This window comes from Aythya ferina (assembly GCF_964211825.1).
Source record: "Aythya ferina genome assembly, chromosome: 25".
Classification (NCBI taxonomy): domain Eukaryota; kingdom Metazoa; phylum Chordata; class Aves; order Anseriformes; family Anatidae; genus Aythya; species Aythya ferina.
In genome coordinates this window covers 5994975-6022763 of record NC_140323.1, presented here as the reverse complement: position 1 = coordinate 6022763, position 27789 = coordinate 5994975, and the positions used below count along the sequence as shown (strand labels likewise).

The 27789-nt window shown below is 65.5% G+C and overlaps 4 protein-coding genes across 5 annotated transcripts; 2 read left to right on the top strand and 2 right to left on the bottom strand.

The window, feature by feature from the left end:
• Positions 1-996: 996 nt before the first annotated feature.
• Positions 997-3262, top strand: AMIGO1 (adhesion molecule with Ig like domain 1). The gene has a single exon (XM_084498070.1). The coding sequence runs from the start codon at positions 1143-1145 to the stop codon at positions 2598-2600; it is 1458 nt and encodes a 485-aa protein (XP_084354196.1). The 5' UTR covers positions 997-1142; the 3' UTR covers positions 2601-3262.
• Positions 3263-3753: 491 nt separating this feature from the next.
• On the bottom strand, positions 3754-11477 carry ATXN7L2 (ataxin 7 like 2). Of its 2 annotated transcripts, none has more exons than XM_084498136.1 (11): positions 10768-11477; positions 9147-9218; positions 8959-9063; positions 8712-8880; positions 8341-8639; positions 7672-7754; positions 7322-7563; positions 7067-7238; positions 6852-6973; positions 4819-5662; positions 3754-4092 (listed from the first exon to the last, which is right to left on the bottom strand). In XM_084498136.1, exons 1-11 carry the CDS (start codon positions 10892-10894, stop codon positions 4078-4080), a joined length of 2250 nt encoding a protein of 749 aa, XP_084354262.1. In that variant the 5' UTR covers positions 10895-11477; the 3' UTR covers positions 3754-4077. The 2 variants fall into 2 exon arrangements, with proteins under 2 accessions (XP_084354262.1, XP_084354263.1); XM_084498137.1 differs by having other exon boundaries at positions 9147-9215; positions 10768-11475.
• A 260-nt stretch (positions 11478-11737) lies between these two features.
• Positions 11738-15755, bottom strand: SYPL2 (synaptophysin like 2). The gene is made up of 6 exons (XM_084498311.1): positions 15418-15755; positions 15218-15289; positions 13792-13916; positions 12951-13152; positions 12671-12862; positions 11738-12136 (listed from the first exon to the last, which is right to left on the bottom strand). Exons 1-6 carry the CDS (start codon positions 15466-15468, stop codon positions 12008-12010), a joined length of 771 nt encoding a protein of 256 aa, XP_084354437.1. The 5' UTR covers positions 15469-15755; the 3' UTR covers positions 11738-12007.
• An 809-nt stretch (positions 15756-16564) lies between these two features.
• Positions 16565-27546, top strand: PSMA5 (proteasome 20S subunit alpha 5). Its single transcript, XM_084498076.1, has 9 exons — positions 16565-16652; positions 17123-17189; positions 19403-19529; positions 20471-20538; positions 21329-21436; positions 21536-21594; positions 22504-22606; positions 23821-23907; positions 27267-27546. Exons 1-9 carry the CDS (start codon positions 16624-16626, stop codon positions 27342-27344), a joined length of 726 nt encoding a protein of 241 aa, XP_084354202.1. The 5' UTR covers positions 16565-16623; the 3' UTR covers positions 27345-27546.
• The last annotated feature ends 243 nt before the right edge of the window (positions 27547-27789 follow it).

Here is a 27789-nt window from a genome sequence, read left to right as displayed (position 1 = left end):
TGCTGGTGCTGAGGGATGGGGGCGGGTGCTGCCAGTGAGCCCAGCACGGTGCGGTGCGGTGCGGTGGGGATGGGATGGGGTAGGACGGGACCAGGGATAGGGATGGGAATGAGATTGGGATGGGATGGGATGGGATGGGATGGGATGGGATGGGATGGGATGGGATGGGGATGGGGATAGCATGGGGTTGGGATGCAGATAGGATGGGATGGGACCGGGGGTGGGATGGGGCTGGAACAGGGTCCGGGGCAGGGTGAGGATCTGATGGGGCGCGGCTGGGGCCGGGGTCGGGGCCGGGGTCGGGGCTGGGGGCGGCGCGCGGCCCACGAGGGGTTAAGCGGGCGGCGCTGCCATTGGCCGCGTGCGGCGCGGCGGCAGCCAATCAGGATCCGCCGTGCGCGGGGGCCGCCGCGCCGGGGCCGCCCCCAGGCCGCTGTCCCGGGGCGGGCGCTGCAGCCCCGCGGGGCCCGGCGCGGCTCGGGGCGCTTCGGCTGGGCCCGGCCCGGTTCTGCTCCGCTCCGCTCCGCTCCGCTCGGTGTCCTCGCCTCAGCCCCGTTCGGCCCGGCCCGGCCCGGCCCGGCTCGCGTCGTCGTGCCTCGGCCCGGCCTCCCCCGCCGCCCTCCTCGGCACCGGCCCGGCCCGGCCCCGGGCCCCGGTAACGCCCGGTCGGGGTGTGGGGGTGTGGGGGGGAGCCGGGCGTCCTCCCGCCCGCCGCGGGGGGGCCGGGGCCGCGGCGCGGGGCTGAGGCGGGGGGGGCGCGGGGGGCACCGGGAGCGGCGCGGCCGGGCCCCGGTCTGGGGGGAGTGGGGGGGAGGCAGCGGGAGCCCGGAGCCGCCCGGTGGCAGCGGGCGAGCAGCGGGCCCGGCACCTGCCGGGACACCGGGTGGCCGGAGCCAGCCCGCGCCGTGACACCGGGTGAGGGGCGAGCCCGGTGCGAGCCGTGACAGCCGCTGGCCCCCAGCCACCCTCCGCCGTGTCACCGGGTGGCCGGAGCCACCCCGCGCCGTGACGCTGGCAGCCGCAGCCTCCCCGCGGTGCACGCCGTGACACCGGGCACCCGGCTGTGCGGTGACACCGGGCCGCACGAGCCCCCGCGGCCCCGTCCCCATCCCCGCGGCGGGGCCGAGCGCGGGGCCGGGGCCATGGCGGGGCCGGGGGCCCTGCTGGCGGTGCTGGCGCTGGCGGCGGGGGCGGCGGGCGGGAGCTGCCCCCCGCGCTGCGTCTGCGCCTCCAACATCCTGAGCTGCTCGCAGGCGGTGCTGAGCGCCGTGCCCGCGCCGCTGCCCCGCTTCACCGCCGTGCTGGACCTGAGCCACAACAACCTGAGCCGGCTGCGCGCCGACTGGGCGCCGGGGCGGCTGGCGCACCTGCACGCCCTGCTGCTGTCCCACAACGGGCTCGCCTTCGTGTCCACCGAGGCCTTCGCGCACGTCCCGCACCTGCGGCACCTTGACCTCTCCTCCAACCGCCTGCGGGCGCTGGAGGAGAACCTCTTCAGCGACCTGGCTGAGCTGGAGGTGCTGCTGCTCTACAACAACGAGATCGCCGCCGTCGACCGCACCGCCTTCGACAACCTGGGCCGGCTGCGCAAGCTCTACCTGGGCCAGAACCACATCGCCCGCTTCCCGCTGGAGCTGCTGCGCGAGGGCAGCCGCCTGCCGCAGCTGGCGCTGCTCGACCTCTCGGCCAACCGCCTGCGCAGCCTCCCCGTGGCCGAGCTGCAGGCGCTGCCGGCCTGGCTGCGCGACCGCCTCTACCTGCACGGCAACCCGCTGACCTGCGACTGCCCGCTCTTCCAGCTGGTGGCCCGCGGCTGGCGCCGCCGCCTCAGCGCCGTGCTGGACTTCCAGGAGGAGCTGCGGTGCCTGCCGCAGGACTCGGGGGTGCCCGTCAGCATCCTGGCGCTGGCCGGCCGCGAGCTGCTCAACTGCAGCGAGGCGCGCGAGGCCGTGCTGGAGGCGCACCTGGGCGACACCGTCACGCTGGGCTGCGACAGCCGGCTGCGGGCGGCGCACAGCCGGCACTGGGTGACGCCGGGCGGCGAGCGGGTGCCGGAGGAGGCCGGCAACGGCAGCGCGGCCGTGCTGGCCAATGGCAGCCTGCAGCTGCGGGCGCTGCGCCCCGAGGACGCCGGCACCTACGCCTGCCGGGTGGCCGGCCCCACGCTCAACGAGACGCTCTACGTGGAGCTGCTGGTGCACAACTTCACGCTGCACGGCCCGCACGACGGCCTCAACACCGCCTACACCACGCTGGTGGGCTGCATCCTGAGCGTGGTGCTGGTGCTCATCTACCTGTACCTCACCCCCTGCCGCTGCTGCTGTCGCGGCGCCGACAAGACGCCGGCCCCCCGTGACGACAGCCTCAACTCCTCCGTGCTCAGCGCCACCCCCAACCACGCCGCCGGAGAGCCCCCCCAGTCCCGCAGCACCGCCGGGCCCCGCGCCCCCCCAGGGGGGCAGAACGGCAGGTTCAAAGCGGGGGGCACCCCCCCGGCCGTGGCGGTGGCGGCAGCGCGGGAGGGCCCCCGAGCGCAGAGGAAGCTGTCGGACCCGGACTCGGTCAGCTCGGTGTTCTCGGACACCCCCATCGTGGTGTAGGGGGGCCACCCCGGTGCCCCCCCCCCAGCACCCTTCCCCTGGTCCGTGCTGGATGGGGTGCAGGAAGGACAGCCGGCCCGCTCCCCCCGCTGCGTGCATCGCAGCCCCGGGCTCCACAGAGGTCGCCTCCGCCACGCCGAACTCAAGGGACACGGGGACTCTGGCGGGGACGGCGCGACCTGGAGCCCCCCCGGGGGTCCGCGCACCGCAGGACCCCCACTGACGGCACCCAAGGACACGGAGCCACCTCTGCCCCACACTGCACGGGCACCCCAGGGCCAGCAGCCAGATCCCGGCCCCCCCCTCCCCACGGCGCTGCCCCCCCGCATGTTTATCGCGACGCATGACCCCCCCGGGAAGCATGTCCCCAAGGCCACAGCTGCCACCCAGACCACCGGGGGGGCTCAGGGCACGGCCACCCTCGGGCCCCCCCCCCCCCCCCCGCCACCCCCCGTTCAGTGCAGAGCCCGGAGCGGACCCCGCTCGGCGCCCCCCTCGGGGTCCCGTCCCGGGGTGGTAACGCCGCCGCCCCACGTGTGGAGGGGTCCCGTGGCCGGGGACCCCCCCAGCCCCTGCCTGCCCCCTCAGCCCCCCCCCACGCCCCCTGTGCTGTCCCCTGGCCGCGCTGCTGCATCGGTGACAATAAACGTGAGCTCCCTGCCCGCTGCTGCTGCCACGTGCCGGGACCGCGACCCCCCCCAGGGCCCCCCCAGCACCACAGGGACCCCCGGGTGGGGCGGGGCCAAGCCACGGGGGGCGGGGCCGGTGGGAGGGGCATGGCGGGGAGGGGGCGGGGCCTGTCCAAAGGGGCGGGGCCTTACCTGGTGGGGGCGGGGCCGAGTTGGAGGGGGGCGGGGCTGAGGGCGGGGTCTTCCCATCCGCAGGAGGCTGCGGCGCGGGGACAGCGACACCGCGGGGCTCCGGGGGACGCCCCCGCGCTCGCCCCCCCCGTCCCCTGCGGTAACCGGGGCCCTTCCGCCCCGTCCCCGCTCGGCTCCCGGGGGCGCCGCCTTCCCCCGCCGTCCTGGGGGGCCAGCAGCCACCCCTGGCCCCGCGGGGACCTCAGGGGAAACCCCCCCAGGACCCCCGGGCCCGGCCCCAGGCACCCTGTGCAATACGGATTTTCTTTTTCCTTTTTTTTTTTTTAAAAAAAAAAAAAAAAAGAATCAACAAAAAAAAAACAGCAATAGGAATTCTTATAAATATCCGCAGCCGGCGGTGGCCCCGTGGAGGCCCCGTGGCCGCTCCTGCACCGGGACCCCCGGCCGCGGCCACCTCCTCTCCCCGGGGGTTGGGTTAGCAGCAACGGAACAGGAACAAAGAGTCTTGAGGTATTTTTCTGGAGGTTTTTTTTTTTTCTTCTTTTTATCCTCGTGTTTTTCTCCCCTCGTCAGCTTTTCGGTGCTTCCTGGCGGCGGCGCGGGGCTCCATGGCGCACAGCAGCCCCGGGCGGTGATGGAAGCCCCCGGCCCCTCCGTTAATGGGCTTTGGACTGCGGGGAGGGAGAGGCGTCGGTCAGCCACGGGGTCACCCCTGTCCCATGGTGTCCCCCACCCAGGGACAGGGCATCCCTGTGGTGTCCCCCACACAGGGTTAGCGTATCCCCATGGCAAACCCTTCCCAGGGTTAGGATGTCCCCAGAGGGTCCCCATGCCAGCCACCCTCTGAGGGCAGCCCCACAGCACCAGGAGAACCCATTACGACCACGGTGTCCTCCATGGAGTCCCCTACCTGGTGCCAGCACCTCCAGTCTGGGACATGGGTGTCCCCTAGGGGTGTCCATGGCATCCCCAGCCTGGGGCCAGGGTATCCCCAGAGAGTCCCTGTGGCATCCCCAACGTGGGACACGGATGTCCCCAGAGGGTGCCCATGGTGTCCCCCACATAGGGATGATGGCATCAGCACGGCATCTCCCCTGCCATCCCCCACCATACCACATTGTCCCCATGGTGTCCCCCAACCAGGACCAGGGTGACCCTCACGGAAGGGGCACACGCAAGTGTCCCCAAGCCCCAGGAGGAGGTAGGTGCCATCCCATCCCCCATGGGTGCCGGTGGCCCTGTGGGGTCCCCCCATTTCACTGCCCCGTGCAACCCAGCTGATGCTGCTCAGCTCTCCTGTGGCCCTCAATATGCCTGGGGGCACCCCAAAAACCCACTCGTGCCCTCCAATCTGAGTGGGGACCCCTCCGGCGCCCCCACCCCCTCCTTAGCCCTACCTTCAGGGCGCTCCGCTTCTCCTCAAAGCCCAGGGGGGTCCCCGGCTTCTTCCTGCGGACGGAGCAGCCTGGGTCAGGGGGCGCCGGGCCGGGGGCGGGTGGGGGAGCTGGCGGGGGGGCGGCGTGCTTGGGCTTCCCGGGCCGGCAGTACGTGGCCGTGTTCTTGCGCTTCTTGGCCTCGTCCTCCGAGATGCAGCGGGGGGGTGGGGGGAGCGCCCCGGCCCCATGCAGCGGTGAGTCCTGGGGCTCTGGCGTGGTGCTGGGGGGGACGCGGCAGTCCGGGGGGGGGCCCCGCTTCAGCCGGCCGCCGGTGCACACCGAGCCATTGAGGGCAGCGGTGGCAGGCGATGACACCGGGGTGGCTTTCGTCTTGCCGGGGGGGTGCGAGACCTGGCAGCCGGGACTTTTGCTTTTCGCCCCGTCCCCGGGGCAGGTCCGTTTGTAGGGGGGGCTGGCGGCGGCGCCCAGGGGCTGCTTGCGTTTGCGGGCGACGGCGTCTGGCTCCGTGCTGCCCGCCGCCTCCTTGGCCCGGGAGGATTTGCTGGCCTTGGTGGAAGGCAACTTGCTGAAGGAGGGCGAGGGGATGTTGGCCGGCAGCGGGGAGGTGATGGACTGGCTGCCACCCCCCCCGCACTCCGGCTGGCTGCAGGCGGCCGCTGCGTGCGGGGACCCCACCGTGTAGTTGATGCTGGCGGAGCCCCGGCTGTCCCGGGGGCCGGCAGGGACTGGGGGTGTCCGTGTGTGGGGCGGGGGGGCCGGGGCGGCGGGGCCGCAGGGGGAGGCGGCGGGGCTGGGGGGCGCCGGGGCGGTGTGGAGCTGGGGCTCGGCAGCCGGGGGGATCTTCCTGTGGGGTGGGACAGGAGATGGTGAGAGGGACTCCCAAATTGCTGCTCCCTGCCCAGATGGGACCCCCCAGTCTTTGCACAGAGTCCTGGCAGTGCTTACTCCCAGCTGCAGGGGTACAGCTACCCTGCCCCACAGAATTGTTAAGGCTGGAAAAGCCCTCCAAGATCACCTGGTCCAACTGTCCCCTACCATCAGCACCCACGGAGCCGTGTCCCCAGGCACCAGCCCCAACCTCTCCTGGAGCCCCCCCAGGGACGGGGACTCCCCCACCTCCCTGGGCAACCCGTCCCAACGCCTGCCCGCTCTGTCTGAGCAGAAATGGCTCCTCATTGCCCACCTCAACCTCCCCTGGCACAGCTCCAGGCCGTTCCCTTTAGCCCTATCCCTGGTTATCTGCGAGCAGAGGCCGACCCCCAGCTCCCCACACCTCTCAAGGAGCTGCAGAGAGCCGTGAGCTCTGCCCTGAGCCTCCTCCAGCCCAAACACCCTCAGTGCCCTCAGCCTCTCCTCACAGGACTTGTGTCCCAGGCCCTTCACCAGCCTCGTAGCTATTCTCTGGACACGCTCCAGGGCCATGATGTGCTTCTTGTAGTGAGGGGCCCAAAGCTGAACACAACACTCGAGGTGCAGCCTCACCAGAGCAGAATACAAGGGGACCATCACCTCCCTGGCCCTGCTGGCCACACTGTTCCTGACACAAGCCAGGATGCCATTGGCCTTCTTGGCCACCTGGGCACGCTGCCGGCTCACCTGAACACGAGCCATCAACCAACACCCCCAGGTCCTTTTCCTCTGCATGGCTTTCCAGCCACCCTGCCCCGAGCCCATAGCACTGAGTGGGGTTGTTGTAGCCAATGTGCAGCACCCGGCAGCGAGCCGTGTTGAACCTCATGCCCTTGACTCTGCCCATTGACCCAACCTGTCCTGCTCCCTCTGCTGGGCCTTCCTGCCCTCCAGCAGATCAACTCTTCCCCCCAGCTTGGTGTCAGCTGCAAACCTACTGAGGGTGCGCTCAATTCCCTCCCTCATCCAAGTCATCAATAAAGATATAAGAGGATGGGCCCCAAGACAGCACCCCCGCACAGACCTCACCCTGCAGCCCTGGCCCCACTCGGTGCCCTGGGCACCCCTGAGTCCCTCCCAAAGCACCACGCTGGCCGGCAGGATGCCCCCCGGCCCCCCCTCACCTCCACATGTGCGAGCTGAGGTGCCGCTCCAGCATGGAGCCCAGCGCCGAGCAGAAGCGGTCAAGGCGCCGGTTGAAGACGTAGCAGCCCGGGCTGACCAAGCGGCTCCCAAAGGTGCAGAACTGCGGGGGGGGGAGGGCACAGGGTGGGGGGCGTCAGGGTGGGCACCCCAAAGCCCACCTGCAGCAGTGCGAGGAGGCACCCCCCAAACTCACCGCTTGTGGCCGCGGCGGGCGTGCCGCATAATGGCAGTCGGGGCGGTGGGCGTCCTCGGCCCCCTCCTCCTCGCTCTCCTCGCTGGACCCCCGGCTGCCCCCCTTGGGCAGGGGCAAGGGGAACAGCCCCGCGTCCCCCTCCTCGGGGTCACTGTCGGAGGAAAGCCTGGCCCTGCACCGGAGAGGGGCGGTGAGAGCCGCAGCCACCGGGCACAGCTGGGGCTGATGCCGGTGGTGGGGACGGCGGGCGCTCACCTGGGGGGTGGGCAGTGGGAGTGGGGGGGCCTGGCGCGGCAGGGGGACGCGCTGGGTGGGACGGCGGGGGGCTGCGGCAGCGCGGGGGCGGCCGGGGCCGGGCGCTCGGGGAGCGGCTCCTTCCTCACCGGGCTCTTCTCCTTCGGGGACTCCCGGCGGGAGCTGGCCTTCAGCTCGGCCACCAGCACATCGAAGTCCTTGGCGCGGCCCTGCACCTCACGGCGCTGGTGCACGGAGTGGATCTGCGGGACAGGGGGGGTCACACGAGGTGGGGGACACCCTCTGGGAGGCACCGTGGCTCCCACCACCCGAAGCCCGCGTCCCCCCGCCCAGGGCAGCCGAGGCGCTACCTTGCAGGTCAGCAGGCGGGTGCAGATCTTCTTGGTGTCGGGGTTCAGCACGCCGCACTGCTTGTTCAGGTCGCACTCCTTCCCTGCGGGCAGAGCGAGGCAGTGGGATGCCGGGGGGGCTGAGGGGGGCGCGGGGCTAAGCCACACACGATGACCGGGCTGCCGCTGCCTCTGCCAGCCCCGGTGGAGGCTCCCGCGCTGCCTGAGCCCCCCGGTGAGATCAGCACCGGGCTCCCCGCCGGAGCCGGGCGAGACCCCCCCGGCCCCCGGCCTGCGCCTAGGTTGTGCCGTGGCATCGCTCACTGTAGCCTGAGAGTGCCCGCGAGCGCCGCAGCATCTGTCCATGTCCCGCTTGCGGGGCTCAGCCCTGGCTCGCGCTCTTGCTCACGGCGCAGGGCTCGCGGCTCCCGCGCCGCACGCAGCTCTTCCGGGCACCCCCGCGGCGGGGGGCCCCAGACCTGCCGGGTGAACGGGGCCGCCGTCAGGGGCCGCCGCGGCTCCTCCGCGGGCGGGCGGAGGGACGGAGCCGCCGAGGTTACCTACCCCGCCGCTGCGCCGAACCCAGCCACCGAGCAGCCGGACCCGGCCTGGGAGCCCGCGCCACGGCCCGCAGCTACGCGGCCCCCACTGGCACCCCCCGCCCGCGGCCGGCGGGGAAGCGGGACTCACGCGCCGGCTTCTTGTGGGACCTGGGGGGCGGCTTGCAGGCGCCCAGCTCCTTCTCCCCCGGGGTGGGCACGCTCTCTGGCTTGTGCACGGGGCCGGCGGCGGGCAGCGCCGAGTCCCCCCCGACCCCAGCCGGCACCGGGGGCTCTTTCTGCGGCGCTGTCGGGGAGGGTCTCCCCGGGGGGTCTTTGGAGCTGGAGGAAGGCTGCGCGGGCAGGGCTTTGGGGGGCACTTTGATCCCATGCCCGTCCGGCTTGGGGAGGCTGGGGATCTTCTCCAGGTTCACCACAGGCATGAACAAGCTGGGAAGAGAAGGGGCCGGTGAGAGGCGCCCGGCGGCACCGGGGGGGCCGTGCTGCGGCCCGGCTGCTCACCAGAGGTTGTCCTTCTGTGCCTTGTCGGGCAGCGGCTGGGTCCGGCCACGGGCGCCCGGCGGCTTCTCCCGCAGCGCCTTGGCCACTGGCTGCCCGTTGACGGCGTGGCACTTGGGGGTGCCGGCGGCAGCACGGGCGTACAGCTTGCTGAGCGGGCCGTGGCGCCGTTCTGCCAGGGAAAGGCCCACCGTCAGCCCGCTGCAGGGGGCTGCGGCCCCCCACCCACCCTCCCCATGTCCCCGCTTACCGCAGTGCTTCTGGAAGGCCTGGGGCTTCACCACCTGGCTGCAGTGGTTGCAGACCACCAGGTAAAACTCATCGTGCGCTGGGCAGTGGCCGAAGATGGACATGTCTGCGGGGCAGAGGCTGGTCAGGTGCCTCAGGGCACGTGTGGTCCCCATACCACGGATTTTCTCCCCAAAGCGGGGAGCTTACCTTCCTTAATCAGCGTCATGGCGTCCAGTTTCTTGCTCCCGCTCTTGCTGCTCTCCTCCGGCTCCAACCCTGCTGGGGACCAAAACTCATCAGCGGCACACCTGGGCTGGATCCTGCACCAGCACCCAACGGCTGCCGGTCCCATCTGTGGAGAGAGCTCAGGACCCAAGGGTGCCATGGGCCGGGAGCTGCTGTTGGCTCCGCCACTCATGCCTCCGTGGGTAAAACCTGGGCTGAAGTGAGTGGGTGGGCTCCTGCTGGAGAGCCATCGCTGTCACGAGCCGTGCCGGCCTCAGTGCCCGTCTGCCCCATCCCGCAGCCAGCATCGGGCACAAAGGCGCGGGTGCTGCCCTGTCCCCAGCCCCGCAGCTGCAGCCACCGAGCCCTCACCAGCAGCACTGCCACCATGTCCCCTGGCTGTCAAACACCAGCCAGCGCTCCCAAAATGATGAAAAGAGCTAAAATTACATGAGGACGGGTCCCTCAGCTGACCTCGGGATCAGGTGATGCCGTGGGGTACCCATGGCCCCATATCCCCTACCCCCCCTCCAGGCTCAGGGTGGCACCCGGTGGGTGACATTCAGCTGCTCAAGGCCTGGACCCACGAGGGCTGGGGACAGGAGGTGGCAGTGACCATGGCACCACAACAGGCACCAGCAGGGGCTCATGGGCCCAAGGGGAAGGGGCAGAGAGAGAGAGGCTGGTGCCCAAAGCCACCGTGGAGGTACCCTGCTATCAGGTGCCGGGCCCTGCAGTGACCGCGGACATGGGGGCTCCTGGGGACAGCCCCCCCGGCTGCGACACGCTCAGTAGGTGGCCAGTGCCACCTGTGTCCCCACCAGCTGTGCCAGCAGCACGCGGCCCTGCTGGCTGCACCAGGTGGCTGTCCCAGCACTGGGACACGCTGCGTGGTGTCCTGCACGGCCATGCCATACTGGGCACCCAGTGTCACCCAGCCGTGCCATACTGGGCACCCAGTGCCATCCAGTATCACCCAGCTGTGTCATACTGGGCACCCAGTGTCACCCAGCCGTGCCATACTGGGCACCCAGTGTCACCCAGCTGTGCCGTACTGGGCACCCAGTGCTGTCCAGTATCACCCAGCTGTGTCATACTGGGCACCCAGTGTCACCCAGCCGTGCCATACTGGGCACCCAGTGTCACCCAGCTGTGCCGTACTGGGCACCCAGTGCTGTCCAGTATCACCCAGCTGTGCCGTACTGGGCACCCAGCTCTGTCCAGCCGAGCCCGTGCAGTTGGAATGGGGGAGCCGATGGGGGCAGTGCCGGTACCGGGGCTCTCGGTTCCCCGCGGGCACTGCCGGGCGCGCAGCCCTGCTCGGTGCCCGGTGCCCGCCTCCCCGTGTCCCCGCCGTGCCCGGTTCCCGGTCCGCTCCGCTCCGGGTGCCCGCTGCAGGACGCCCGCCGCCCGGTGCGGGGCGCCCGCCGCCCGGTGCCCGCCGCCCGGTGCCCGCCGCGCGGCGGCGTTAGGACCGGGGGGAGGTGGGGAGAGAGGGGGGGGGGGAGGTGGGAGCGGGCGGGCGACGGGCGCGGCCCCGTCCGGCGGCCCCCCCGCCCCCCCAACCCCCCGGTGCCCCCCCCGCCCCGCCGCCGCCCCTCACCCGTGTCGGCGGGCGGCCCGGCCCGCTCCACCCATGCGCTCCAGCTCTGCCCCGCGAACTCGTCCAGGCTCGGCAGCCGCCGCTCCGCCGCCGCCATCGCCGCCGCCGCGCGCCCACGCGCCGCCATCGCCACCGCCGCCGCCGCGGGAGCGCGCCCCCCCCGCCGCCGCCGCCGCCGCCGCCGCCGCCGCCGCCCCCGCCCCGCGCGCCCCCGCGCATGCGCCGCGCGCCCCCGCCCGCCCCGCGGCCCCACGGGCGGTGTAGTCCCGCCGCCGGCCCCGCCCCGGGGCTCCCGGGGGCAGCGCGGGGCCGGGGGGGGGGGGCACCGGACCCCCCCTCCCCACCTCCCCTCCCAACCTCCCGCCGGGCCCCGGTGCGCGGCGAGCCCCGTGCCGGGCGGGTGCCCGCGGTCGGTGCGCGGCTCCCGGCACGGCCCCGGGCAGCGCGTCCGGGAGGGGGGGCACCGGGGCGGGCACCGGGGCTGCGAGGGGAGCCCCCGCGGGGGGCTGGGACCCGCGGCTCACCGGCCGGCCCCGCGGGGAGCTGCGCCCCAGGGCGCGCACACAGCCCGGTAGGACCCGCACCCAGCGCTTAAGGACGGCCCCAGAGGGACCCGGCCCCATGGACAGCTGGGCCCCCAGGGCGTGAAATACAAGCACGGAGCGCGGGGCACAGCTCGATGTACAGCCCTGTAGGGAGCTCCCACCCCGGCTTATGGATAGCCCTATAGGGAGCTGCCCCCCCCGCTCGTGGATACCCCCCCAGAGGACCCCCCAGGCTCACGTACATCCCCCGAGACAGCCGGGCCCCAGGTGCCGGCCGTGCCCTCACACGGAGCTGAGCCCCCCGGTGCTCCAACCCCCCGGCACGGCGCAGGACAGGGCAGGACAGGGCAGGGCAGGGCAGCCGTGCCACGTACACCCCGACACAGAGCCGGACACGCGGGGGCTCCACGCGCCCCGCACAGAGCTGGGTACCCAGGACCTTTATACGCCCCCGCACAGAAGCGGACACGTGGGGTACAGAGCAGGACGCCCGGACCCCTACATACAGCCAGACAGCAGCGGTTAATGCCCCGACCCCGTGCCCCCCCACCTGGGGGCGCACGTCTCTGCGGCAGCCGTCCCCCCACGCCCCCGGGGCCCGCAGCACCCCGTCCCCAGGCTGGTGGCCGGCGCGAGGTCCCCCGGGGACAAGCGTCCCCCCCCCGCGTCCCCATGCCGCTGCCACCCCGGGGCGGCTACTGCTTGTCGATGGCTCCCTGCTCGGCCGCGCTGTCACGGGGCGCAGCCTGCACGTGCCACGCCGTCTCCTTGAACACGAACCAGCAGTTCCCGGCCCACAGCAGGAAATTGATGAAGCCGAAGAGCTGCAGGGAGAGAAGAGACCCACGGCATGGGGCACCCAGGGGTGACCCAGCCCCAAGCACCTCCTACATCCCCCACCGCCATGCCAGGGGCTGCGGTGCCACCGCCTGCCCCGGGGACCTGTCTGGCAGGGGGGGTCCGTGCTGTCCCCGGGGGCAGGGGGTGCAGGACGGGCCCCCCGTCCCGTGCCAGCAGCAGGCTCCGTTAGGAGCGCAACTGCGGAGTGTGTGTGCGACAGCTTCCCACTGCCCTCTCCCGGCTGAGCTCAGGAATCCCACACGTGTGTGTGTGTGCACGAGGGCTCGTGGGCACGGCTGTGCATGCGTGTGTGTGCGTGCACGTGTGTGCACGGCGTAGCTGTGTGCTTCTGCGTGAACATGTGTGCGCAGGTTTGCAATTCGTGTGCACAGGTTTGCCGTGTGTGTGTGTGTGTGTGGCCCAGCAAAGAGATGAATGCGTGTGCCCACATCCACGTGTGCACACAGCTGTGTGTATGTGCACATGGTGTGCGCAGCTCCCGCGCACCGTGCCCTCACCACCGAGATGTTGGCCAGCCCCATGGCCGGCGTGGCGCCCGCGTTGCACACCACGTCCTGGCCCTGGCACACGCTCATGGAGGCGATGAGGCTGGAGGGGCGCGTGGCCGCCTTCACGTCACTCAGCCCCTTGCCCCACGCGGCCGCCGCCACCAGCCAGAAGAAGGCGAAGCAGACGGTGACGCAGAAATCCTGCCGGGACGAGGCACCGGGCTCAGCCCCCTCCCTGGCCTGCGCCGGCTGTGGGGCAGGATCCGGCCCCGGGGCGCAGCCACCTTACCACGAAGGGGAGCTTCTTGTTCTCGCCGTAGAGGGAATGAAAGCGCAGGTAGAGCACCAGAGCTGCCATGGCGTAGAGGAAGGAGAAGACCCCCAGGGTCACGAAAAATTCGGCGGGAGCGGAGAAGTCACCGACGAGGTGCAGGGTCCGAGTCTCAGATTCGCCCTCACAGTCCGGCATCTCGAAGGGGATCTGGTATAACCTAGGTGCGGGGACAGCGGCGGGGTGATGCCGGTGGCCCAGGAATGGGTGGTGTGCCGGGGACAGCTCTGCTGCCCAAAATAACTGCTCTGGGGCATCCCTGAAGGATGGAGGGGAGGAGGACGGGGCATGGACCGCAGCCAGGTCTGATCCATGGCGACCGAGGGAAGGGGCTAATGCTGCAGCTTGTGGCTGGCACAGCTCCCTCCTCGCTCTCGCTGCTTAATGAAGATCCCTATGGGCACAGGATGCAGCGCCAGCAGGAGGACGGGCCCTCACAGAGGGATGCGCCCTGGTACCGGGGAGACCCAGCAGCTCCCATGGCCACGCCTGAGCTCCTGCGTGACACAGCAGAGGAGGCTCCTCCAGAGCAGCTTGCACTTCTAAGCCATCACTGATGGGGTGGACAAAATCCCACATCCACCCAAAATGCACCAAATCCCTGTGCTGGGCAGGGACCCTTGCTGGATGTGGCCCCTTCCTGGTTACAGTGCCACAGCCGCAGAGTCACAGCCAGCACTGAGTGCTGGGGACAGGGTTTAACCCCCAGCCAGCACCCCGTGTCCCCCCCGGCCACATCGAGGTCTCTGCGGGGCCATGCTATATGCACTGGGGGGGACCCCGGTTTCGCCCCCCTCACCTGAAGGGGTACCCAAACTGCACAGAAATGGCGCTCATCTCCTTGGTTTCACCGTTGCACTTCACCGTCGCCCCAGTCTCGCCGCTGAAGGAGCCGCACGCCCCGAAAGCGAAGATGGCGAAGAGCTGCAAGAGGGGAGCAGTGGTCGGGGGGTGCACAGAACCCTGGGGACCCCCCCGGACCCCACAGCTGGCTGGGTGTCCCCCTGGCGCTGAGTCACGGCCGCGGCGGGCAGGGCGCGCTGCCACCCCGCAGCTGTCGGCCGCGTGCGCCAGCTCCTGGGCTGCCGCCTGCACCGGGCGGGGGGCGAAACGGGGGCGAAACGGGGCAGTGGGGGGGGACAGACACCGGGAGCATCCCCACCGAGGGACCCCGTGGCCTGTCCTGCCCTGGGGGTGGCAGCGTCCCATCCCAGGAAGGTGTCGGCAGCGTTGGGGAAGCCACCCGGCCAGGGGACGCTGTGGGGGCACCGGGCAGCTCCTGCCACCGCCACAGGCATTTCCTCGCTGGGGCAGGAGCGCTCCCGGCTGCCCCGCGCTGCGCCGCGCCCCTCCAGCACGGGATATCCCCGCGCTGCCCCGCTCCAGCAGGGCCTTTGCCCCCGTTCGCTCTCCGTGGGTTTTCCACCCGCATCCCGTTTCAGGCTGCCCTTGCATGGGGGGCCTCATCCTGCCCAGCAGCCACAAAGGCGGGGGGTGCTTCGTGCCTCCCCGGGGGGACGCTCCGGAGCTGCGGGGTCAGCACTGTGGGAGACGCCCCCTCGGGCAGCAGACACCCAAAGGTGCGTGGCCTTGGCCCCGTGGGCCCCGTGGCCGGGCTGCCCCGTGCCTCAGTGTCCCCAGTGCCGGAGCCCACGGGCCACTGCGTGGCTGTGCTGCAGAAATGCCGCCCTCCCCGCGGCCCTGAAATACAATCCCGGAGCCATTCATAGCACGGCGGAGACGGGGCCATGGAATTGGCCCCCCCCATGCCCAGGGTGCCCCCTCTTGGGGCTCGCTGCCCCCCCTCTGTCCCCTTCCCTGCACGCCCGCTGCCCCCCAGACCCCATGGGAAGGAGGGGGCCCCAGCACCCCGATGTCACCGTCCCCTCCGACGTGGCCAAGTGAAGCCACCTGCTCAAGGTCACCGGGGGGGCCGCGGGGCCCGAACCCAAGCGGCTGAGCGGCCCCGCACCCAGAGCCCCCCCAAGAAGCTCTGTTTGGGGTCCCCCCGCCCGCAGCCGCTGGGGTGGGGGAGGATCCAGGTGGGTTGGGGACTATGGGGTCCCTGGGGGAGGAGGGTCCCGCAGGCTTCAGGAAAGCAACGGGGACACCCCAAATCTGGGCTTGGGGTTAGTGCTGGACGGGGGCCGCAGGGCGGCAGCACCCGTGGGTGCCGGGGAAAGGGCCGGGGGGGTCCCGCTGCGCTGGGGGCGGGGGGCACTCACCCACTCCAGCACCTTGACGAAGCCCAGGGGCTCCAGGAGGCGGCCCCAGCGCATCCCGCTCAGGACCCGGTCCTGCGGGAGGGAGAGAGCGGCGTGAGCCGGGGGGGCCCCGGGGGCTGCCCGGGAGGAGCCGCGCCGGGCACCGGGCGGCCGTGGCGGGGACCTGCCCCCGGCTCCGGGGGTCGCCCCGGGGCCCCCACCTGGAGCCGGGGCGCCTTGTCGCCGGCCGCGGGGGCTCCGGGCTCCGACATGGCCGGGCCGTCGGGGCCGTCGGGGCTGCCTCCGCCGCCCGCTGGCGCCGCGCCGCTGTCAGAGCCGCCCCGGCGCCGCCACCGGGAGCCCCAGCGCCCCCGGGCAGGCAGCGCCGCCCCGCCCCGCCTGGCCCCCGGCCCGCCCCCGGCCCGGCCCCCGCCGACCACCGAGCCCGGGACGGCCCCGGCCCTCCCCCCGGCCCCCCTCAGTCCCCCCCCGGGACGGGCGGCCCCGGAGCTCCGGGCGGGGGCTGGGGGCGGCCCGGGGGCTGCCTCCGGCCGGCGGTCGCTGCCCCCGGTGTCCGGCCCCGCTCCCTGCCCCGCTCCCCGCCAGCCCCGGAGCAGCGCGGGGTCGGGGTCGGGGTCGGGGTCGGGGTCAGGACCGGGACCGACGCCCCCCCCGCCAGGAGACCCCCACCCCCCACATCCCGCGCAGCTCCGGGCCGGGGATCGGGGAACCCCCGGCCCCCCCCGCCCCCCGCCGCGTGCTGCACGGACCGGGGAGGAAGCGCCCGGGGGAAGCGGAAGGGTGGGGGAGGGGCGGCCCCCCCGGGGCTCCGGGGCCCCACGCCCGGAGGGGGAGCACCGGGGGGCACCGGGGGGGGCCCTGGGGGGGGCACCGGGGGGGCTCCTGGGGCCGCCCCCCCCTCCCCGCCCCCCCCCCGGCCCCGCGCCCCCCGCCGCGCCCAACGGCCCCGCCCCCTGCACGTTTGGCCCCGCCCCCAGCACCTTGCCCCCGCCCCCACACAGCCGAGGCCCCGCCCCGTTCCCGCTCTGGCCCCGCCCCGGAGCTGTGGCCCCGCCCCCTCTCTCTGGGTGCTCCCGGGCTCCTCCCCCCGGCGCGGCCCCGCCCCCTCCCTCGCCTCAGCCAATCCCCGTTCGTCCCCGCTCCTCCCCTTCCCCTCCCCTCCCGGCCTCGCCGAGCCCGCCCTCCCCGCCTCCCTATTGGCCGCGCTTCCCGCGCGGCGGCCCAATGCCTTTGAGGCGCGGGCGGAAGTCGCCCGAGCGGGGCGGGACCGCGCATGCGCGCCGCGCAGCAGCTTGGCCGGAAGTGGCGGCGCACCCGGCTCGGGCACAGCGGCTCCCGCCTCCGCCGCGCTCCGGCCCCGGCTCCGCGCCCCCGCCCCGCCGCCGCCTCCCCCCCCCCCCGCCGCCATGTTCCTGACGCGCTCCGAGTACGACCGGTGAGTGCCCGCCCGGCCCCGCCGCGCCCCGCCCGGCCCCGCGGCCTGCGGCTGAGTCAGCGGCCTGCGGCCGGCCCTGCCCGCGAGGCGATGCCGGGCCCGGGGGCTCCTGGCAGGGCCCCGGGGTCTGTGGGGCTGGGGCAGCCCCCGGGGAGCGGCCGCCCCCCGCCCCCACAGCCTCGTCCCCGAGCACCGGGCCCAGCCCCGAGCACCCCCGGGGACGGCGCCGCCCGCCCCGTCCGAGCAGCAGCGGCCGCTCGCTCCGCACCGGAGCCTCCCCGGACACGACCCGAGGCCGCTCCCCCGCGTTCTGCCTGGCGCGGGCCCGGGGAGCAGCGCTCGGTCAGGGCTGGGGGCAGGGGCGTGGGGGCGCCCAGGGAAGGGCCGGGTGTGCTGGGAGGCGGAGCCCCCGGCCCCGGGTCAGGTCCCGTGCTCTGCTTTTTACACCGTCTCTGACGTTTTTCTTGCAGGGGTGTGAACACTTTTTCTCCGGAAGGGAGGCTCTTCCAAGTGGAGTATGCTATCGAGGCCATAAAGGTACCGTCTGCTCCCCTGGCTGTCCCCCTGCGCTGTTCAGGGCTCTTCCAAAGCGGCTCTGCCCCAAAGAAAGCCGGGCGGGTTCTTTCCTTTGGTCTTGCTCTGCAGAGAAGCAGAGTTTGGCTGACTTCCCAGGGCAACGCAACGCTGAGCAGGACCAGGAGGACGCTGCTTTCCCAATAGGTGCTGTTGTTGCCTGTGGCTGCTGGCAGCTCTTTCCTGGCCTTTTATGTGCAGTCTGGAGAGCAGGAGTTGTGCCAGAGTTCAGTCCCTTCTATCCAGCTGCGCCTCCTGCAGCTCCTCAGGAGCTGCTGTTTTGTGCTTCTTGAAGCATCGGCAGCCCAGAGGGGCTGGGCCACGCTTCCCTCTGCCTCCTAGCCAGTGATTTACTCACAAAGCAAACTCAGTCCAAAGTTGCTAATCCCCAAATCAAACCGCTAAAAGCTAGCGCTGAAGCGAGAGGTGCCGAGTGCTTGCATGCCGTGACTCCAACTGTGGAAGCTGGCACCTGTGATGTTCCTAAATGCTCCTCACACAGCAGAGGAGCGTTCTGCTTTCTCTTTGCCATCCTCAGCCAGTGGAGCTTTGCGTTCTGGTCCGTGTGCTTTACGATTGTGGAATCACTTTTAAACAGCAGCAACAAAGTGGCAGCCCTTCTCTGGGTGGGCTGCCTTTCATGTTCTTAGCTTGCTGCTGTCGGGGCTCAGAGTGGTTCGTGGTTTGCTCAGGTGGAGTGTAGAACTTCTCAGCAAAGGCAAGAGGCAGCATGCTTGTGGGCAAACTAACGCATGGCTGCAGAACCGTACGGCCTCCTTGGGCCAGATGAATGTCCTTGTCCCTGAGAATTGGGGGGGAGGTTGGGAGCAAAATTAAACTCGGGGAGAACTGGTGGGGTGATGAAGCTGAGAAGCTGTCAGCAGCCCTCTGAGTGAACTGGAGGGAAGGGGGAGTGTGTGGTGGGGTCTGCTAGCTTTGTCTTCCCTCTGCTGCTTTAGTTCTGTAAAGCATCCTTCAAACGAGGAGGCAAAAAGTAGTAATTTGTGTTTATTAAGGCACCAGGAGGTAAGAACTCTGGAGCGCACGCCAGTCGTCAGGCCACGTTTTGTAACTGCAAATACTTCTGGCAGAGTAGAAAGCGTCTGGAAGCTTTTAGACTTTGCTGGTTTCCAGATGAGCTGATAAGCTGCAAACACAATTGTTTCAGCTCGGGTGGCTCCTGTGACGTGTTACGTGCGGTGCCTGCGCTCTGGGGGTGTGGGACGAGTTGTTGTTCACATGCAGTGGCTTCATGGACAAAAATACTCCTGAAATAACAGCAGGTGTCCTTTCTTCACTTGGGGTTCGTGCCCAGCTGTGGCAGGCGCACGCTTAGAGGACAGGAGCTGTTGGGTGATGCCTAAACCCACGAGCACTGCAGCGGGGAGACTCCTGCCTGCCTCTGGCAGAGCCGTGGTTACAGGCCTGGACACACTCACTGCTCAAATTCCCCCAGGTGCTCTGATCTGAGCATTCCCGAGCAAGCAGCTCTGCACGACATCCCATAGTCACACCGGTAAGGCCCAGAGCTCGCGATGTGACTGAGCCCCGAGGCGCTCGTGGCGAGCGGGTTTGTGGCTGCGCTGGGTGTTTGCACCACCTGCACAGCGGGGGAAACACCTGCAGGTGGCTGACCTCTACCTGAAGCGTGGTGTATGTGCAGTTCACTCTCATTCACACTAAATTTCACGGACAAAAAGCGTTGAGGAGAAAAGGAGCAAACCGAAAGAACAGTGCCTGAGCCAGAAGCCAGGTACCGTCAGAACTAAAGGCCGTTGTGTGAGCTCCATGTCTCATGTCAGCATTTTCTGTCTGTCTTGCAGAGCCAGGTTCACACGGCCTTTTCTAATCGTAAGGCTTTAAGCTGTAAAAATTGACGTTGCTCAGGGAAGAGATGGAATTATTTGCCCCAACGCTGCTGGTCCTGAGGAGCTGATCAGCAGGAAGTAGCACGGGCTTTGCCCTTCCAGCTCCCCAGTTCGAGCTGTAGCACTTCCAGTTTGGTGTGCAGGGCTAGACAGTTTTGCACACTGGTTTTCTGTCTTGATGATGTGTCTGGCCCCAAAACAATGTCCCTCCAAATAGCATAAAGTGGGATTAGCGTTGCACCGTGGTATTGATGCTCTGTTGTGGCTACCCTGCGTTGGGTACGGTGCTGTAACTGTGCTTGTTTGCAGCTTGGCTCCACGGCCATCGGGATCCAGACCTCGGAGGGCGTTTGCCTGGCCGTGGAGAAGAGGATCACCTCCCCGCTCATGGAGCCCAGCAGCATCGAGAAGATCGTAGAAATAGATTCCCACATAGGTAAGGAGAAAGGAGAAGCACGCGTCTGCTGCCCCTGGGCATGTCCCTCAAGTTTTGTGGGCGTGTACGTAGTAAAGTTGTCCCCTGCGAGTTTCAGAAGCTGCATTTCAGGCCTAGCCTTTCCTGCAGGCAGCTCTGCCGAGCCAAGTGGGAACTCTCACCCCTCGCAGCGAGCAGCAGGTCCTGGTCACTGGTTTTCCAGGCTGCAGGCCAGCAGGACATAGCTACGGGAGCAGGAAGAGGCAGCTGAGGCACCCCTGCCCCCCGCCTTCCATGACCTCCCTCGTGAAGGCTCATCCCAAAATTAGCTCCGGGAGGGCAGGGAATTACTGCAATGTAAAGGCTTGACTCTGGGCCAGGTCCTCTTGGAGCACCAATGCCCGGACCTCTGCTCGCAGCAGCCTTCTGCACCCTGACGGGGCCCACGAAGTTCTCATTACCAAATATGTCACTTGAGGAGCGGGAGACCTCCAAAATACCCGTGTTGCTGATGATCTGGGCCATGGCAGCCTAGGAGCCCTTGCAGAGTCTGATTTCTTCCTCCTGTGTGCCTGCGATGTGCCTTCCTCAGAGCAGGGAGCAGCTCCGTGCTGCGGGCTCCCCCAAGGGCTGCTCCAAAACCCCCAGCGTGGAGCGAGCCAGCCCTCCCCACAGCAGGGCCCAACGCCTTCCCCTTCCTACAAGCTGTTAGCATCTCTGGGAAGGCCTCGAATGTGTCCCCTCGAGCTGATCCAGACCTGGGGTGGGTGGGAGGTGTGCCTGGGAGCAGCCAGCCACGTGCCTGCCCCTCAGCTGCGCGTCCATCCCCTGCTCCTCGCTCCCTGGTGAGCTGCTGCGTCTCGGGACGCCCCCACACAGGGACCCGCGGGCTGTGGGAAATCTGGGGCACAGCGCCTTGCAGATCGGTGCTGAGGTGACGCGTGGTTTCCCTCTGCTTCCAGGGTGTGCCATGAGTGGCTTAATAGCTGATGCAAAGACTTTAATTGATAAAGCAAGAGTGGAGACGCAGGTAAGACTTGATGTTTCTCTTCTCAAAACACCAGCGTTGGTCTCTGGGGCGTCTGCCGTGGGAAGGTCGTTGCAGCAAAGGAACTGGTGTGGAGTTGGGAGGCCTGTGGGGAGCCTGGCTTCCCACATGGGGCTCTTACAGAACAACCAGGCGGAGTCTCCCACGCTGCGTATTTTCCTTTCTGGTGTTGAATGTTTGGTGGGAATCTTAGGGCGTGTTGTCCAGTGCCCATGTAGCCTCTTAACGCTGACAGTGCCTGGCACTGAATGTGTGGTGATGTGTGTGTCAGGCTTCATTTTGTCAGAAGATTGGCTCAGTTGTAATTTTGGACCCTTAAAATTCCTATGTACTTCAGGTACTCAGGTCCTGGTACAAATCACTGCTCTGTATTTAAAAACTTATCCCGGGGGGGGCTTTCCTGTGTGCCAGCACTGCTCCTGTGTCTGCAGAATTGGATCACCCCACCCATTCAGAAACCGGCCCTGGAAGCATTGGGGCAGAGTGCCCTGGCCTTGCATCTTCCTCCTTGGGATCCCAAGGCCCAGATGGCCGCAGCTTTTCTGTGGGATCCGTCCTGAGCTTCTCAGCGTGTCCTGCACTAACGGCTCCTTTTGGTGCTCCCATCTCGGGGCTCAACGTGCAGCGCCCCGCGTGCCACCGCCTGTCAGGAGCGGCTGGGCGAAGCTGTCTTTGTGGCTACGCGGGGCCTTGCTCTGGACCACTGCGAGTGATCCAGGATGGTCATTTTAGGGGAACAAGGCAATAATTCTAATCCTTATGTTTTCTGCAGAATCACTGGTTCACCTACAATGAAACCATGACAGTGGAGAGCGTGACGCAGGCCGTCTCCAACCTGGCACTGCAGTTTGGAGAGGAGGACGCAGACCCCGGCGCGATGGTGTGTAGTGGCAGGGCTGGGGGTGCTCCCCGAGCCTGCTCTTGCCTCTCTGACTTTGCCATCAGCCTTGCCTAACCTGTTGGCTGCTTTCTGTTGCAGTCTCGCCCGTTTGGTGTCGCGCTGCTCTTTGGAGGAGTTGATGAGAAGGGACCCCAGCTGTAAGTTCAGCTCTGTGATCCAGGCCAGCTTTGGGAAGAGAGGAAAACCTCAAACTGAATCTTTCCAGGGCTCTTTAATGACTTGATTCTGTGGTTTTCTATAAGCTAAACCCTTGGGGTTTATCCCATTGTGTACCTGACGTGTTTGTTAATGCTTTTAAGCCTGCCTTTCAAAACAAGGCTTACAGCAGTGTGAGCACAGCCTGCTCCTTCAGGGTTGAAGAGTGTGCTGTGTCTACAGCGAATCTTTGCTTTTCTGTATGTGGCCTCCTGGGCAGGAGGGAGGTGTTAAAGCTCTCCTTGTCCTGAGTTTATTCTTACCTTTCTCTAAAGGACTAGCAGAGCCACCGGTAACATAATATCTGCAGCCTGCTGTAACATTCCTTGGGGAGGTGGAGTGCTTGTAACCTGAACTCGTGTGCTTGAAACACAGCCTCCGCTGGAGGTGGGACTGGCTCTGCAGAGCCAGCCCAAAAAAGTCTCCCTCCCGAGAACAGTAGTGCAAACTTGCTGATTTTCTTAAAAGGGAAAAGGGCAAAAAATACTCTGCTATGAGCATGGAGGGCAGTGTCAGGAGCGCACAGCTCCCTCCGAGCTTACCAGCCCCCTGGGGGGCTGCAGGAGACCCCTGGGCACTCCTAAAGCTTCCTCTGGGTGCCTGGAGGAGCAACCTGCAGCTGCGCTTGGTGCAGCAGCCCCCGAGGCCGGGCGCAGCAAGTGGCTGCTGTGAGCTTGGCCACATGCTGGCAGACAAGCTGCTGCTCCTGCAGGGGCCTTGTTCCTTCCCAGCTTTGTGCAGTGCTGAGCACTCTGCAGGGAGGCTGTGGGCCTGGCAGAGGAGAAGCCCTCGTGATGCTGCAGCGCGGGGCAGGGTGCGCCTCTGTTCACTGTCACCTGTGTTCCCGGCAGGTTTCACATGGACCCCTCGGGGACGTTTGTTCAGTGCGACGCCAGAGCAATCGGGTCCGCCTCGGAAGGCGCGCAGAGCTCTCTGCAGGAGGTTTACCATAAGGTAAAAGGCCGGGCTGGGTTGACGTCGCACGAGTTAGAAGTAGCTCGTGACTCGCAAGGATCCACTCGTTTCCTTACTGATGAGTGATTCGCGAGACTCGAGTGCTCTGGAGGAGGTGCGTGAGCCTGGCAGGGTTGGGCTCGGTCCTTGGCAGCTGATCCGGTGATTGGATGTCAGCCGGGGAGCTGCTGGGGAAGGATCTCTGCGGTGAGGAGTGCTACAACCAGCAGCTTCTCTCCAGGCTGTGGCTGCTGAGGCAGCTTCGTGGAACACAAGCCCAGAGCCTGAGATGCCGGTTTCTGCCTCCAGCGGGTGATAATTGAGTCCATGTCAGGAAGTTCTCTATAAATAAAAGAGCTGCTGTATGAGCATGGCCAGTCAGCAGCAGGGCTCAGTATGGATGCAGCCCAAAGCATAGGGAAGTAAAGCAAGAGTTGTTTCGCTAGGCTTGCAGATCTGTTGAGCCACTGAAGTTGATGGCTTTGTACTGCAAGTCCTTGTCCTGTTGGATAAGCAGTAAAACATTCCTTCCCTCCGTGACGGGGGGCTGCCTGCTCTGTGTCAGAGGAAATCAAATACTGTAATGAAAAGTGTAATTGATGCAGTTGATTGCCGTGAAGACTTCCAGCCGAAGACTCGATAATCTAATTTATTAAGTAGCAGAATTGCCAGAGTTCTGGGCTCTGTGGCTTGTTCACCATCTCCCAAGCGCAAAGTTATTGCAAGCACAGCTATCATCCCTCTGAACACTGCACAGCTGTCAGGCTCTAGTTCCCCTCACGCAGGGATTTACGATGCTAAAGCATGAAGACTTCTGCCAAGAGTCCAGCTTTTCAGAGCTTCCAGTGGAGCTTGGGGGGGAGCTGCTTGACAGACAGTAACTGGTGAAGGGAAGCGGGCCCTCGTGCCCTGGTCCCGACAGCAAGGTTTGTGTGCCCAGATTAACAGTTCTTAAGCTTTATAAAAAGTTATACAGAAACAGAAAGTCGCCATCATCGCAATTGCTGCTGTCCTGCCTGAACAGTGCGCTTTGATCTCTTGTTGATACTGTAGATAATTTGATAAGCTTTTAAGTTTGCTGCCAGTGACAGCTTAAAGGATTTGAGAAAAAGAGCAGGGAGAGAGCAGCACGCTTCTGGAGTCAAAGGGGTAGCGACAGTAGGAGTGCTTGCTTGAGCATCAACAATGCAATTAATGAGTGATTTGTTTTACAGTCAATGACGCTGAAAGAAGCAATCAAATCTTCCCTTGTCATCCTGAAACAAGTTATGGAGGAGAAACTGAATGCAACCAACATTGAGGTAACTATAACTGTTACCAGCACGCAGTTGTGGCTTGCGACGTAAATTAGTCTGTGCTGCATGTAGCCTGGGCTTCCTTGGTGCAAATCCCACTGGCTGCACAGCAGGCGTGTCAGTAGCGTGCTGTGTTTTAAACACCCGGGTAAGAAAGTTGTCTGCTTGGCTGCTGGAGAGGAGGGCTGCCTGCGCTTGTAGAGCAAGGGCTTGGCAGGCGGAGTAGCTCAGGACTCCCCAAGCCAGTGGCTGGCTGGCTGCGGATGGTCTTGTGATTTGAAACTGCTCGTTGTAGTACACTGTAGAGTGCACTGGAAAGCTTTTGGAGCTTTCTTTGGTTTCTGGATGTGTGCAGCCAGGTACGTTTGCCTGGCTTGAGCGGGGTGCTGGTGCAAGCAATTCTCCCTAGGCTGGGTGGGAGTAGAGCCCCCCCCGACTGTATGTATGCAGGCAGGCAGCCAGCGTGAACCTGTCATGCCAGCAGGATTGCTTTTTCTTCCTCTGGGTTTAGCCATTCTTTTTTTCCCTGGTACTTGTAATATTAGAAGGAATTAAAATTATACAGCTTCTGGACTTGCTATATTCAGTCCTGGATGGGTGCCAAAAATCTGTCGGACAGAAGGACCAAAGAGGTGAAGCCTCCAGCAACGAGTATGCTTCGCTAACCTCCAGCTCTTGCCTGCGAGGCTGGCAGAGTTCAGCCTGACCCAGGCGTGCGGCTCTCGGAGATTACTGTGGGAGCAGTTGTACCTGTCCCCTCAAACCTTGATTGTTGGGCTGTGACGGTTCTCCTTAGGCAGTAAAGGTAAAACAAACAAACGAAACCTTCCAGTTTGTTAGTGATAATGGACAGATGATGAGCAAGGCTGGCATATAGAGTTTGCTTCTATTTCTGGCAGGTTATGAGACACTAGACCTTTTCAGATTATGTCGTTCTGACTCAAGCTGCTCTTCTCCTGCTGTTCTCCCCTTCCTTTCCTCTGAGCACTGGGAACCCATTTCCCAAAGACCCTGACAGTGCGCACCCCATTGTTTTTACCAAATACTCCTGCTGGGGACCCTTCTGACATGATTAACTGGCTTCCTTTGAAGGGAAGGGGCCCGCAGGCAGGGAGCAGCATGCTGAAAACTTAGATGCTCTCTCCAGAAACGATGCCAGCCACCTGAAATCTGCTTCCCCAGCTGCGCTCCCATCATGGGCAGATCAGTTCTCTCCTGATCAGATTCAGGGCTCTTCTGCTATATCCGCAGTACAGTGCAAAGGAATTTAGCATGTACAGTATCCTTATGTCATGTCCCCGTTTGACAGGGCTTAACTGTGCTTGGCAAAGTGCTGAACGTATTGAGGAATCATATCGGGGTTAAGTACGAGAGGAATGTGCTGAGGATTAAAAGGTCACTATTGACTCAAGTCACCCTTCTGGTTGAAAATCTTTCACCTGAAGTTACTGCTTTGCTTTCTAGCTTTTGCAGAAGTATGTGGTGCTTCACTTCATTTACTCAAGTCACTTCTCTTTCTTGTGTGCTTTTTTTCTTTTTTTTTTTCCACCTAGCAGCAAAGGGAAGGGGAGGGGGAGTGTGGTCATGGAACAGTTAAATCCATTGGCAGCCACATTCAGGAACCTTAAACAATGTTATGCTTTTAAAATTAATTACTCCCCTGTGAAGCCTGTAAGGCAATAGTTAAGTGAAGTTTTGGTGTGCAGGCAGTGAGGCGCAGGCTCAAGCGGACATGGAGAAGCTGAGCGGTGTCTGCGAGTCCTGGTGTGGGTAGCAGGGTGCAAACACGCGTGTTCAGGGCTGTTGGGTCCATCAGGGCCGCTGTCAGCACACGCAGCAATGGCTCGAGGTGCTTGTAGGAGCACCCGATGTGTCTGAGAACGCCTGCTAAAACCTGGGCTGCGCAGGGGTCTCACCCAGAGCATGCAGGCTGTTCCTCCTTGGTGAAGGCAGGCATTTGCCCTCCCTCTACCTGCACTGTTCGTAGGGTGACCTTGCGATCCAGGAGGGGCTGTGGGACACACCAGGACCCCCTGAGCCATGCTCACTGCAGCCACGCACGCGGATCCCTCGGCAGCATAGATGCGGGCACGGTCCCTGGTGTTGAGGGAGTTCTTGAAACAGCAAAAATCCCATGGCTTGCTGTAGCTGAGCAAACCAAGCTACCAGGGCAACTATGAGAAGTTTCCATGACAGTGTTCCCACATCGCCCAATTGAGGAATTCAGAAAAATATTGTTACCAGCAGCTGGCTTCAAGGACAAGGTCTATGTGACTGCTAATCACAAGGGGGTTGTTTTCTTGCAGGTGGGGATGTTTTCTTGTAGTTGTTTGTCTGAGTGCTTTTGACCAATAATCTTGTGTGAAACACTGTCCACCCCTGTTAAGTTCACTATAAAAGTTAGGCTATTCGGGCAATAAAATGGAGCATGATCTGACTCTGCTGGTGTCTGTCGTGCTTCTGGCCATGCTTCCTGCAACAGCCGGGGGCATCTGCGAGCGAGCTCTGGAGCATCCCTGGAGCTCCTGCAGCTCCTTGGCTCACCCGCCTGCAGCAGCTGCCTGTGCCTTGGGCTTCTGCGCCGTGAGCTAGGTGCAAACAAAAGTCCCACTTGCATTCCTCTGGCAGTCTCACAATTCTTCAAGTATCTCTTGTTCTGGTGCTTGCCCTGTGAAATGTCTCAGCTGTCTGCCCTGGACGCTGCCTCACGCTGTTCCTGGCACGGTGGCAGGGCACTGTTGTCCCCTGCTCCGTCCCTTGGGCTGTGCCTTGTAAGACGTTGTCTTGGCAGTGTTTGGCCCTCTTGGTAGGGCACCAGGCAGTTGCAAGGTGCATCCTGGTGACCAGCTTGCTTACTGGTGGTGTTTAGTGATCGACAAGCAGTTTGCCTCAGTTGTGCAGAGCAAATCTGCATTCCCCTTAAGAGTATTTTGCTGCCTCTGTCCCCTTAAAGCCAATCATGGGCCAGGATTTGTACCCTTGGTTGCTGGAGGAGAAGAGGCTGCAGGGGTGGGCTGAGGTGCAGCGCGAGGAACCCCTCTCCCAAGCAGTGTTTGATGAAGAGCTCGTGTTAACGGGGTCTTTTTCCACAGCAAGCAGAAGCAGGGCCTGAGTGTTCCCAATAGATGTTCCCTGCTGCTGCTACTATGAGGAGACTGAGTCAATTAAAAGCTATTTCTGCAGCAGGCGGCTATTTTAGGGAATCAAAGAGCATGTTACGGGGTGGAATGATCTTGCTGGGCTGGCAGATCAGGCCGCCGAGAAGGAACAGCTGTTCTGTCTGCTGGGGCTTCTCTCTGTTCCCTGCCCCATGCTGTCACTTCACATATGCAGGCACGCTTAACCCCTTGCTCCTTCTTTTTCAGCTTGCCACTGTGGAGCCTGGGATGAAGTTCCACATGTACACGAAAGAGGAGCTTGAAGAGGTCATCAAGGATATTTGAAAGGGAGAGAGAGACTCCCTCAAAGGCTGATTCCCCCGATCAAAGAACCGACTCTCAGTTCCTTCCAGTACCTGTGATTTTATTTCCAGCAGCATCTGTAATTGCTCTCCTCAGAAGGCTCTCGAGGTTTTTTTTTACAGTTTCTGTACATAACTGATCTCTACAATAAGAGGAAATGATAATAAATCATTTTGTTACTCTACCCTGGGTTCCTTTTAACAGGGGGGCGCTCAGAATGGCCACGGGGGGGGAGTGAGGATGAGGACGCGCTGCAGCCGGTGCGGGGCAGGGGCTGCGCTGTCCCTGTCCCTGCAGCATGCGGCGCTCGCCCTGCGCCGGTCACAGGTCTCCCTCTCGTGGAGGATGCGGAGCTGGGCTCTGACCCAGGGAGGAAATCCACAACGGAGGGCGTTTGTGTTTCCTCCTGGTGGGAGGCTGGAAATGC

Coding starts and splice junctions, on each gene's coding strand:
- AMIGO1 (XM_084498070.1), top strand. CDS start 1,143: ATGGCGGGGCCGGGGGCCCTGCTGGCGGTGCTGGCGCTGGCGGCGGGG.
- ATXN7L2 (XM_084498136.1), bottom strand. CDS start 10,894: ATGGCGGCGCGTGGGCGCGCGGCGGCGGCGATGGCGGCGGCGGAGCGG. Junction 8,881..8,958: donor GGCCTTCCAGAAGCACTGCG/GTAAGCGGGGAC, acceptor TTTCCCTGGCAG/AACGGCGCCACGGCCCGCTC. Junction 7,564..7,671: donor CCCGCCTGCTGACCTGCAAG/GTAGCGCCTCGG, acceptor CCTGTCCCGCAG/ATCCACTCCGTGCACCAGCG.
- SYPL2 (XM_084498311.1), bottom strand. CDS start 15,468: ATGTCGGAGCCCGGAGCCCCCGCGGCCGGCGACAAGGCGCCCCGGCTC. Junction 13,917..15,217: donor TCGTCAAGGTGCTGGAGTGG/GTGAGTGCCCCC, acceptor CCCCTCTTGCAG/CTCTTCGCCATCTTCGCTTT. Junction 13,153..13,791: donor CAGTTTGGGTACCCCTTCAG/GTGAGGGGGGCG, acceptor CCCCGCACCTAG/GTTATACCAGATCCCCTTCG.
- PSMA5 (XM_084498076.1), top strand. CDS start 16,624: ATGTTCCTGACGCGCTCCGAGTACGACCG. Junction 19,530..20,470: donor AGAAATAGATTCCCACATAG/GTAAGGAGAAAG, acceptor CTCTGCTTCCAG/GGTGTGCCATGAGTGGCTTA. Junction 21,437..21,535: donor ACGCAGACCCCGGCGCGATG/GTGTGTAGTGGC, acceptor TTTCTGTTGCAG/TCTCGCCCGTTTGGTGTCGC.